The sequence below is a fragment of the Hipposideros armiger genome, unplaced genomic scaffold (assembly GCF_001890085.2).
Source record: "Hipposideros armiger isolate ML-2016 unplaced genomic scaffold, ASM189008v1 scaffold_1023, whole genome shotgun sequence".
NCBI lineage: Eukaryota > Metazoa > Chordata > Mammalia > Chiroptera > Hipposideridae > Hipposideros > Hipposideros armiger.
This window is the reverse complement of record NW_017732373.1, coordinates 287,524-299,806: the sequence shown is the minus strand read 5'-3', so window position 1 is coordinate 299,806 and position 12,283 is coordinate 287,524. Positions and strand designations below refer to the sequence as shown.

The 12,283-nt window shown below is 40.7% G+C and overlaps 1 protein-coding gene across 1 annotated transcript in view; it reads left to right on the top strand.

The window, feature by feature from the left end:
• Positions 1 to 12,283, top strand: part of USH2A (usherin) — a 465,799-nt gene that overhangs the window by 172,034 nt on the left and 281,482 nt on the right. The window contains exon 19 of the mRNA XM_019631633.1: positions 4,211 to 4,441. Within this exon, the coding sequence (XP_019487178.1) occupies positions 4,211 to 4,441 (231 nt within the window). The remainder of the gene's footprint in view (positions 1 to 4,210; positions 4,442 to 12,283) is intronic.

Genomic DNA, 12,283 nt, shown 5'->3' with positions numbered 1-12,283 from the left:
TTGGTATATGGTTAGAATTGGTGCATTTCATCCAGAATATTGTACTGCTACTTTTTTAGTTTTGGTGTTGTGACAAAGCCCGGGAACTAATTTGAGGGAGATTTTCCTCAGAAGCAGCCACGTGTCTCCCCTTTGCAAAACCTGCAAGCAGTGTTATTGGCAGCTTTGGGTTGCTCCTGGGCATAGGAGGACCCTCTATGAGTCCCTGTTATACTCTTCTTCAAAAATACCCTTTTAATCTAGGAAATTGGTGCATTTCCACCCTTTGTGATTTAAGTACAATTTAAACCTTTCTTAAGAGACATGCCTTTTGGAGACCCATTCCTGGAGGAGCAATGTGATAATTCCTTTGCCTGTCATGACTTGACCTCTGCGCAGTAAACTTGGAAGTGCCCACCTCCCATTAAGCGAGCAATTAGTGGTACATTAAGCTTTTCTGAACCCAGAGTAAAATGTATAGGCTGTTTGCTGCTGGGTTGAAAACACACATTGTTTTGCATGCAGGTACATAAGTCTTTTCATTGTGAGCAGGACCCAGAGTGATTAAACAAGCACTCCTAATATGTTAATTTATAATTTTAATTACAACAACCTTGTATATACAGTCGTTAGTGAATACCAATATAAATATTTTTCTATCTTTTTATTCATAATGCATAAACCAATCATCCAGTGCCTTCTCTGAGGTTGCCTCTTTTTGTTTCATAATACAATCTTTGTTCATAGTTATGAATGCATTTTGTTCATTCCTGTCTTGAATAATCCCTCATTAAGCGAGTCACTTTCGGCTCCATGCTAAAAAGGAAAAATTATCATGCAAATGTGGCATGCCATATTAAAAAGCACATTACCAAACACTTTTGTTGCTGTCCTTCAATTAGTTTCCCTTCTTTGAATTTAATTCCATTTGTTGTTAAACTACTGACTTGATGTATGGACTCATGCATCTGAGGCTGCTGCCAGGAAACGGGGGGAAAGAAATCAAAGCCGCTTGGAAGAGCCGCAGAGACGAGCTGAAATGTATTGGCTTCACCTTTGACAAGAACACTTGAACAGCACAGGAATCCCCGGATGATTCAACTTGGCTAATTATCCAATTATTTATTTCAGGGATAAAAGGCGCTGTTTGACAATTAGAGAATTGTGACGCAATCTGAGAAATTTGGTCATGACGGATGCCTTCAGTAACTCCTCAGATAAATAGTATATCTGTGGAAGCTTGTCCCCGCGAGCGTTTCCAGGCAGCAGTCCTTCTGTTTTAGCGTCAGTGGCATCCCAAGTACATGGGCTCTTGTTTGTTTGTTTTGCTCTTTCAACAACAGAAATTATTTTTTTTCCCTTTTCACCAACATGTCCCATTTCCATGCCTCTTCAGCAGTGTTTAAGTTGCCTTTCTCTTGATTAAAAGCTTTTGGTTCAGAGCAATACTTTTTAATTGCCTAATGATATAAGTCGGTTCTTAGGAAAGAACCGCACATTTAGGAGTTCATTTGCAATATAACTGAAAAATTCATTGCATGGCAGTAAAACAATTTACTGTTAATTACAAGGAGAAGAATTTGCTGTAGCATGCTCACAGATTGCCATGAATCATACAGCACTCCTAGAGATTTATAACAGATGTGTAAGTGGGATGAATTAGCAGGGTTTAATAACAGAGACACAAATCATGCAGACTTCAAGGAGCTTTAATTGATATACTAGAATGTGATGGGCATGAATCACTCAGCCATTCAACAGCACTGTAACATATGGTCAGCTCAATATGCCACATCTTAAATCGGTTGGTGCGTCGTTGGTTGTCCCATATGGTGGAAGCAATATATTTTTCATGATTAAAAAAAATATATCCATTTTTAAAGAAATATGATTGCAAAGCATGTTTGTTATTGAACAGTCGCCNGCTGCTTTCTACAACTAGTCACTTAGGTTATGAAATTTTAAAGTCAGAACCCAGGCAAAGATTCCAAATGAATTTTATTGTATTCCTAAAGGGAAAACATCTATAAAATTACTCCAAATGTTACTAACTTTTACAGTTTTTTTATATTTATGGAATTTATTTTTATGTAAGATTATTTGATTCATATGTATATATACATCCCTTAGAAGAAATAGCTTTGTACTTATTCGTGCCTGGTGTCATACTCTCCATTTTAATGACTTCTTTTTCCTGCGTATATTTTCAGTGGTCTTTGTACCTACAGACTAAGCAAATTTACATGGTTGCTTTGATCAATTCTAGTTATAATGATGGGACCGACTCTCGGTGTTGGTTATTTAATTACTTGTTTGTGAACTGTTGAGTTTCTCTCAGCCTCCTTCACTCCAATCTGCTATTTTCATCTGAAATTGTGTGACAAAGACAATATTTCAAAAAATGTAACTGTTTGATCTAATCTGCATATGCTTATTTGCATAAGGAAGATAATTGAGAATTGACCTCATGTGGATACTCAGTAATATGTTTACTTTTTTCCCCTTTTTCTTCTTCTCCTTTTTTTTTTTTTTCTTAAGAGAATGATGGGATTGATTTAACACAGTGACATGTTTCTGTGCTACCTCCATCAAGTAGCATGTGGGCAATACTGCACTGGGTTCGTTTTGGCCAAGCCCCATGGTTTTATTTGGACTTTTTAATGATAACAATGACAGTGTCACCATCCTTTATCTCTACCAGTGGTGACAATAACCANTGAATGTTATCACATTGATATCCCAGAAGCCCCTTAAACTATCCTTGTTTTTTAAAATTCTTTTTTCTTTGTGCTGTTCTGATTAGGTGATTTTCACCAGTTTCTCTTCCAGGTTCCTGATCCATTCTCCTGTGTCAGCTAATCTGCTGTTGATTCCTTCTAATGTGTTTTTCATTTCAATTATTGTATTCTTCATGTCTGCTTGATTCTTCCTTATGCTTTCTAACTCTGTATTGAAATTTTCTCTAAGTTCCACTCAAGTTTGATGAGCATCCTTATGACCATTTCTTTTAATTTTTTTAACCAGGAAAATTACTTTTTCCCCATTTCCTTAGGGTTTCTTTCTGGGGATTTTTCTTGTTCCTTCATTTGAGAGAGATTTCATTATGTTTGACCTTCGGTGTGTGTTTATATGAATGAGACAAAATAGCTGTCTCTCCGAGCCTTAGAAAAGTCACCTTATCTCTAAGCGAGCTTTAAGTAGAGTGTGTTCCAGGTGGTTTTGGCAGACAGGTGCTGAGTGGGAGCCCAAGGTATACTGAGCCGCAGCAGTGCTGGGTGGAGAGGACAGGTGCTGTAGTAATGCCCTGTTAACTCTGATTCCTCCCTTTGTTTGGCTGAAATGGGCTCAGGAGACCTTGAGGATAAGCCAGAACACACCTGGATAGAGCCCCCGCCCACCAGATAGAGGTGGATGTCAAGAGAAGCGCTCACCTGCCCCTCCAACCGCGGGGAATCCTGGAAGCTGCCGAGAGCTCCTGCAGGTCCCTAGTCTTCTCTATACAGCCTCTCGCTGGTTTCTTAGACCGGAAGTGGTCCTGCATAGCAGCGACCTCTGTGTGGGCTCTATGCCCCGGGCAGTTGAGGGAGGCTGCTTGGAGCTCGGCATGTGCTCGTGGCACCTGGGGCTGGGGCAGGGAGGCTAGGTGTGTGTGCTGGCACCCCGTTGTCCCCGCTCCCTTGATTGGGAGGCAGAAGGCTCCAGGCCATGTAGCTACAAAGAACTGACTACATGATCTAGCAGGTAGGCAAAGGCCCGGTTCGGCTTGTGCAGCCCTATCCAGGCGGAAGGGGCCTAACCTGTGATGGCACTGGCTCCTCTGCCCCTAGAGCCCCTGCGGCTCCCGGAGGGCCCCCTGGTGTCCTCCCTCGGTGCCCCAGCCTTCTCTGTGGTCTCTTTCTCTGCTTGGTTGTCAGAAGCTGTCCATTCAGCACTCAGGTGTCTCGCAGGAGTGATCACTACCTCTGTATGTGCATATTTCATTTTGCTTGGGGGTGGGGCGAGTTCAGCAACCTCTATGCTGCGTCCCTCTTCTGCAACTCATTTAAACTGTTTAGTCACATTTTAGATCAACTCTATCTTGTGCTTTCTGTTCCTAGAACCATATAAATACTTGAGGCCCTAACGGATTTGATTTTGAGTGCAATGGAGTGTATGTGTCCATACGTGTGGATATCGGTGTCTAGAGGCAGAAACCAAACTCGTGACTGTAACGTGTGCTTCTGATATTTAGCCCCAGCCCACCTGAGGCCTCCCCTGGTTGATGGAGTCAACAGCACAACCCTCCGTCTTCGATGGCTTGCACCTGGAGAGTTGAATGGCCCTTCTCCCGTTTACCACCTGGAAAGGAGAGAGTCGTCGCTGCCAGCCCCCGCGTCAGCAGTGATGCGAGGAACTCGCTTCATAGGAAACGGTTATTACAAATTTCCCAGCACCACTCACCCAGTCAATACAGACTTTACCGGTAAGTGTGTTTGGCGTCACTTTACTTCAGAGGCGCTAACCTCCAAGGTGTTTTTCTATTATTTTGCTATCCCTTTACAATGACTTTTTACTATGCCTGTTGATAGAAAACCTAATTCAATCCTTTGATTTCTTTAGCTCGATTGTGTTAACATACCCATCTTTGTAGTATTCTGGAAAAAAATAGGGGGTAAGTGGAGGAAAGAAAAAAAAATAGATGTGAAAAGGCTGCTTTATTGGATCAAAGTATGTGCTAAACATGGCTCTTGGACACTATTTACCAGAACAAGTTTCTCAGCGTATTGTTCACTTGCTCTGTGAAAAAGAATTCTACGGCCAAATGAGAATGCGGCACGCCCCATGCAAGGGGAGACTCTCAGTTCACATCAGGCTATTCATACCGCTACAAGGAATTATAAGAAAGCTCTTTAACTTTCTTCAGCTAAATATTCCTAACACTTAACGTGATATAACGTTTCTTAAGCGTAACAACTATTAATACCCCGTGTTCTCTGGAGAGCATGACAGGAAAAAGTAATGTGAGGGAAAACACGGCTTCTATGGCCAGGACGACAGACAGTAAGGCATAAAAAAAATTTAAATAGAGACAGAATCCAGCTCTCACCCCCGTGACCCTGCCTCCTCACTCGCCCTTCCTGTGCTGTTAACATTTTGGAAGTCCTGTTACCTGCATACATGATCACTTCTGGCAGCACTGCTTCTCTTTAGATACAGAAAACTGTACCTATTGATTATACATACTTCACTTTCTCAAGTTTTAAAAAATTAACAAAGTATAAGACATACACTCAATCATTAATTTAACCTATGAGAGAGTCATTTTGGAGCAAATAGCTCGTCTTTAAAATGTTGCCTATGTGGAGGACAGTGGAATGGGATTTGAATTATAAAATGGAGCTCAGACATCATTGTCTGTGCCTACAATAGTAAATACTTTGCTTTTAAGTGAGGCTGGCTGCCGAGGTACGTTTGTAATGCATCGTGATTACACTCCAGCTGAGATACATTGAGATTAATGCATACTTAACTAGTGCGTCAGAACCATCATCGCGTATTAGAAATGAGACCCCTGAGGCCCGCTAAAATGCTCAACTTCTGCTTAATATTTGTACTTGTCAAAGAAAGGAAGGAAAAGGGAAAAAGAAAAAGTAGGTGGAAGATCATCTATGGATAAAAAGCAAAATCCTTTTTCTCAAACGGAAATGGAAACCACATCCCAGGCCCAGCATTGGGCTTGCAATGTGTTTCTTCCAGGGAACAGCGGCGGTTTCTCTCATGCGGGTATGGTTGCGGCAAGCACGTCAGCCTGGATCTGCTGGCGAGCAGCAGACAGGGTTTTGATGGGATGACGGTCGTTGCAGGGAAACATGGAGTGGCCCGTCCAGTGTTAATACGTTTAGTTGTCTGTGCCATCTCCCTCGCTGCCCCTCCACTCTGAGGTGCGAGGGCTATGGGCAGATGTAGTGTCTGGGAAGTTTTCCAAATTCCTCTCTAAAAAAGTTAGGCTGTAAACACCAGCCCCACTAAACAGGATCCTTCTGCCTGTAACAAAGTCTCCAGCTGCACAGAAAATGTCTTTGCAGGACGCATCATTTGAAGGACAAGGCAGGGACATGACAGTTGTGGCTCGAGCTACTCCCTGAGCTTTGGTGTTTCCTGGAGAAGAACCTCCGCCGTCAGGCCCTGCACTGGGCAGCACTGGCTGCTTTGTGCTGGTAGCTTGGCCTTCCTCTCAAGGCTCCCTGTAACGTGTACAGTAACCAGTCTACATCGGGTTATTGGTTTGGTCCTCTGGCTCAGCTGACACGCTGGGTGGAATAATTTGGTCGAGCTGGGTCATGGTCGAACTACATTGACCCAGTTCATGAGCTGGGGCAGTTTTACAAAGCCAACTCAATGGCTCTCCTTAAATTTAACATTTAAACTAAGTAGAAAGACGAGTGGATAGTGAGTGTTTTACTTACATATTCTCTCATTCTAACCCTCTACAACCCTGTGAGGTTAGATATTTTTACTCTCATAGCACATGAGGAACTGAGGCTCTGATAAGTGGCTTCCTCCAGGGAGTGCAGCTACTGGATTTTGGGGTGAGATTTAATCGGGAGGCGCCTGACTCTAAAAGCTGGTGTTTTGCCGTGGAAATGGGATGGAGGTGCACGTGCGGACGGGTCTTTGGGGATTGTGGAGTGAGACATGTCTAGCGGTAGTAAATGAGGATGGGAAGTGAAATAGTTACCACCCAAATATTCTTACCCAGTGCTGCTCAGCTTTGATCTGTCTTCTGATTGTTAGCTTTCTGAGTAACAGTAAATGGTGTTTCTGTTATTTACTTATTCATTCCCCCACAGCCATCTGGGCACCTGTTTTTGTTTTTCTGTTTTGTTTTCCCCATAGCAATTAATTCCAAAGTGTTCCTTAAAGCTAGATGTATAACATCTGAGTGAGAGTATTTTAGACAGGCTTAAGCGCTGTGTGTCAAACAGTCCTTTCAACTCACATTCTTATATATTTCATGTAGTTTTTCTATTGTGAGGCAAATTTAATGAGCAACTCCTGGAAAGCTCTAAAATGATGACTTGGACTTTAAAAGCAAATAACCGTAAAAAGAACTTAGATGGCTTTTGTTTTGAATTACTCATTTCAAAATCTCAAACACTGTCTCAGATGATTCCAGAAGTATGAATGGAGATATCAAATAACACTCAAAAACAAATATATGGTGATGTGCATTATTATACACATTTTGTACATGAAAAAATAAGTCAGATTTAACCCATCAATGAAAAGATTTATAAATACATTCATAACATGTTCCATGGCCATGAGCAAAATATTCAGTCTCAGCATAAACTACCTCATTATTGTAGTTCAGGAAATGGCTGTCTTTATATAACTCAGCCCTCTTCCGTATTTGCCTAGATATCTTTACACCATATGATATAATGAAAACAACTCAAACATATGAATATACGTCCTAACATGTTGCTTAATATTGTAAATTACTAAGCTTAGTATTATAAATGAACTGTCAAAATCTACCTTTTGGCAGAAATATTAACCAGATGGATTTTTTTTTCTTAAATCCTTCTTCCTTTCTGATACAAGTGATCTTTTAAAACTGTATTCCCCAGGAAGGACATATTATCAGTCATTTACATCAGAGTATGAATTAAGACCATGCATCACCACCTCACTTCAATATAATTTAAGAGTGAAGGCTTTGGGAACAGACTGATAGGTCTCAGATCCAGACCCCATTTTTTATTAGCTAAATGTAATTAGACAAACAGCTTAATCATTTTTGTGACTGTTTCCTTTTCTTTAAAACTGGCATCATAATATTACTAACATTATTGATATGTAGCAGGCAGGGGCATTGAAGGAGATAACACACCTAATGAACTTTGCACAGGCTCTGCCACCCAGATTACTTAACAGTCATTAAACGTTAGCTATTAACCATTATTCATTTAACACATATTTATTAAGTGCCTACAATGACACAGGAGTTTTTCCAAGAGTCTTCGGCAATTTATAAAATCAACATTCCATTAATTTATTTGGTGTTACACATACAAAATATGTTTGCTTAAGTGTTATATGTGGGGTATGAATAATATGCACTATTCTGTATTAAAATGTGATACTTAATTTTGTTGTTGAAAATCGTTAATCCCCTGACTGTTGAGACATGGGATAAGCTATTTTTTGTAAGTGAATTCATGCTCATCTTCTCAGTTGAGGGTTGTGCTGGAAATCAATGTCTCTAACATCTACAATTCCAAATCAGTGACTACAGACCACTTTAGCGTCAAAAATTCAAGGTACAGGTCATTACCAAGGCAATACGTGAGTTTAAAAACACCTCGATTTTTAAATGGGTTGTTCAGTTATGATTCCTTTTTATAATATGCTCCCCCGATAGATGATTAATATAAATTTATTCTCTATCGTTACTAATCTGAAGAATTAAGTGATATGGGGATAATTACTCAATATCAATCAAATGGATATTCAATTCTTGGCTTATATAAGGAAGTGTAAAGAAGCAGCAAATTCAACATAATTTCATGATCTTGTCACTAGGAAATCCTGTAAACACTCATGGTGAAATATTTTCCTGGTAACATGGAATTCACAGAACTTTCTCCATCCGAACAGGATCAGCAAACAGGGCACCCCCACTCTCCACTTCTGCAAATGCATGGGGCGATCGCTGTGGCTGCAGAGGGGGGGAACATGCTCGTTTTGTTGAGGAAGGCGGAGTAAATACACTTGATTTACATGGAGAATTTAGTCCTTCCCCTGTAATGCTGGTGATCCAAATGAAACCTGGTAAGAGCAGAAAATGACAGCGCTGCTCAGATTTGGCACCCCAAAGGTGACCCTTTGTCTCCTTGTCACTTTTTTTTCCTATTAGCGAAAACAGGTCCATGATCATTTGGGGGAAAGGCTGGACTATTGTGGTACCTAGATGCCAATCACACCAGCCTTTTAAACTGCTGGTGCTGGTGACCCTGCCCAGAATCAGAAACTGCCTTTGGGGACATCTTTGTAGCAACTCTCTGGGGACATGAGCCTCCACGTGCACCTGGATGTAATTCCCTTTTATTTGTCTTCATGAGAAATGTGATTACTGATGCTGAATATGTTTCCGATGAGAACTCGGTATGCTTTCTTCATAATAATGCTGTTCAAGGGCACGGAATGATTGTCATACATTTTAGTCTCTTCGTAGTTTCGCCTTCTCTCCCCCGAAAAAAATGGCTGAACTAAAATGCTTTAGGATCCAGAAATGCAATTAATTACCGACCTGTGGAAAGAGAAATGCAACCAAAATCAATATGCTTTAAAAGCACGTATTTTTTTTTTGCTGCGTGATATTTAGGCAATATTGTTATTATTTTTATTATTTTTAGTAAATGGGGACATTTAAGCACTTCATTAAAGGAAAACTGATTATACGCAGTTACAACGAAGGCACCAGTAGGGCAAACTTCTTCAGAGAGACTAATTAGTAAAAAGCATATTAATTCTGACCTTCAACACCCTTGGTGTCCCATTATTTGTTTTCCTCTGACTGGGAGCAAGTAATTTTGCCAGAAAGTACTTTTAAATAAATAAATAAATAAATAAATGGCCACGTTTTCTTAAGGGAAATTGGAACCACCAATTTTATTTAATCTGTGATGTAGATTTTGGCCAGTTATTGAAAAACAAATACATGAATCTACTCTATGACCCTGTAGTTGAACAACCTGGTTGTAATGATGTGGCCATAAAGACAAGAGGAGATCATGGACCTTGGGAGTGGAGTAATGAAGGAAGTGGCCCTCGGGCAGTGACGAGGCTCCTGAGTTCTTTCTGTCGCCGACAGAAACAGAGGCGACCTGATGTCCGGTTGAGCTCGTCTGTGTAGAGTGAGAGGGACAAGGATCCAAATGCGTATCTGATTCTTAGAATGACAGAAGTCAGGCGAACCCAGGGGAGTTGAAGATGTAACAAAGGGATATTCAGAAGTAACTGTTGGGATTGTTCAATTCTCACTGCCTTTAGTGGAGCGGTATCAGTAGACTCCTCAGAAATGCTTTTCAGATGACATTGTTGGATGCGAGGGGACATGTCATTCCCCACTCACCAGATTCATTAAAAAGGCCGAGTTATGATGACTGCACGCGTTCTAACCCTGGTGATTTTGAAGTGGCGCCTTGCGAAGCACATGTCTGTGATGTCACCTTGGGTTTGGAATGTTAATGGTAGCGCTGGCCTGGTAGTTAGTTCCATTTCACTTTGGAACTTCATCTCGGATTTGCACAAAATAATTGGGTTTAGTCTCTGTTGGCCTAAGATGTGTAAGACGTGTGTTTCAAGCTATATATTATAGTATTAGAGACCAAAAGAAATTCTCACTCGTGGTCCTTAGTTGCGGGTGATGTTCCTTGTGTGTCAGTTGTTACAACGAGAGTGCTATGCCCAGAGGGGCTTTTGTCCTGCCAAAGCTCACATTTTGCTGTTGGGAACTAGGTTTTTGCACGTCTCTTCGATACAGGATCTCCGTAGGCTTATTAAATTTGGAGGTTAATGAATATTTTGACACTTTTACCTACACATATCATTAGGGCTTATTGCAATAGGTTTAAGATGACAGTCACAATACACATATATAGGACAATAAAAAAGCACTTTTAATCTCGAAAGTGCTTTATAAACAACAATGATCAATGCTATGGGTGGGCGAACAGCATCAAATTGATTGGGTTCTATGTCAAAGGCCATGGAGGTATTGATGTTGGCCTTCTAGCTAGGAAGGAAGGCAAACATGGCGACAGTGAAGTGTGTAGGGTCTGGAGTCAGACTCCCAGGTTTGAAATCTGTCTCCCCAACATGCTGTGTGCAACTTTGCATGAGCCACCTCCCTGGCGACACTGCAGCTCAGGGTCCTCATCTTTAAACTGGATCATTGTAAGGATTCCTTGTAGGAATCACTGTCAAGGATCAGCACACGATACCTCTGTGGGTATTATTATATAAATGCATTTATGGCTGACTTTTTTTTAATTCAGAATTTTGACTTCTGTGCCGTTCCATTCACACACGTGTTTTCTGTGCCTAGACCACATACATCTTAAAGATACTCCTTTATAACCTCTCTCCACTACATATCTCTGAACGTTCCCTTTGTTTTCCTCCGCCGGTGAAGTTCTGACCTTTGTTTTTTCACTTGCATATCTTCTTTCTCTAGAGCTTACGTACGCTGCATCTTGTTTCTGCATTTCTCGTGGCTAGCTTTACATTTTAACACGCGCTTGTAAATCTGTTTCTTCTCTCTTCCTCACAGTTTTCTTAGAAGCTAAGACTCAGTATGTCTGTTTTCTCACCTACCAATCAGTCCTCAGCCATTTCTCCCACTTCTTTATTATAAATGCTTTCTTCAAGATGAACGAGGATTTTCAAAATGAAGGGCTTTTCTTAATCCCCACCAGTTGTGCCCCTAAAAAATACGGTACCGTTATATCCTTTTAAAAAATAAAAAATAAACCAAATATTGATCACCAGGTTTCCTCTCGTATTTTCTGCAAATGGTTTTTCCAAGCCTTTTGGCTCTGCTTTTTGCATTCACCTTTAAATGGAGGAACTGAGTCATTTGGTCAGTCCATATACAGATCTTATTTATTCCTTTTCACCCCATTTGCCAGATTCTATGATTGGTCTTTTAGAAAGGGTATTGAGCAAAACAGGTGCAGTCCAAAATCTTAGGGAGTTTAAAATCTTGCCTTGAAACCATGCATCTAATGCATATATATAAAATATTAAAAGAGACCTCTCTCTCGCGCTGAGGGCCATCAAAAAAAACCTCCCAACGGGAAAATTTTAAAAAAGCTAGATAAAATTCCTTAAAAATATTGTTGTTTAAAGACATTACTGAGTAACTAACTAGGACTTCCAGGACTCGAGGGATCAAGATCCCAGAAACAAGGAGAAACATTTAGGTGAAGCTTTTATTTATCTTTGCTTTTTCCTTCTGATTGATTGATTCTTATATTGCATACGGTGTGGGTGTGGGTAGGGGGTGGGAATGGGGGCAGAAAGTGTGGCTTGAGAGACAAAACATTAGCGTTCAGGGCCTACAGAGGGGAAGGTCCTGGTAAATATGCCAGGCTTTCAGCTGAGATCCTATCAGTGAGTGTAAGCCAGAAAAAGACCAATCTTCCCAAAGCCTGGAGTAAAGCCTCAACCCATCTCAACTACTAGTAGGATAAAAGTGACCTGCCTGCCAAAATATTTAAATATTTGCTGAAAGAAGATAACATCAACTAGAGTC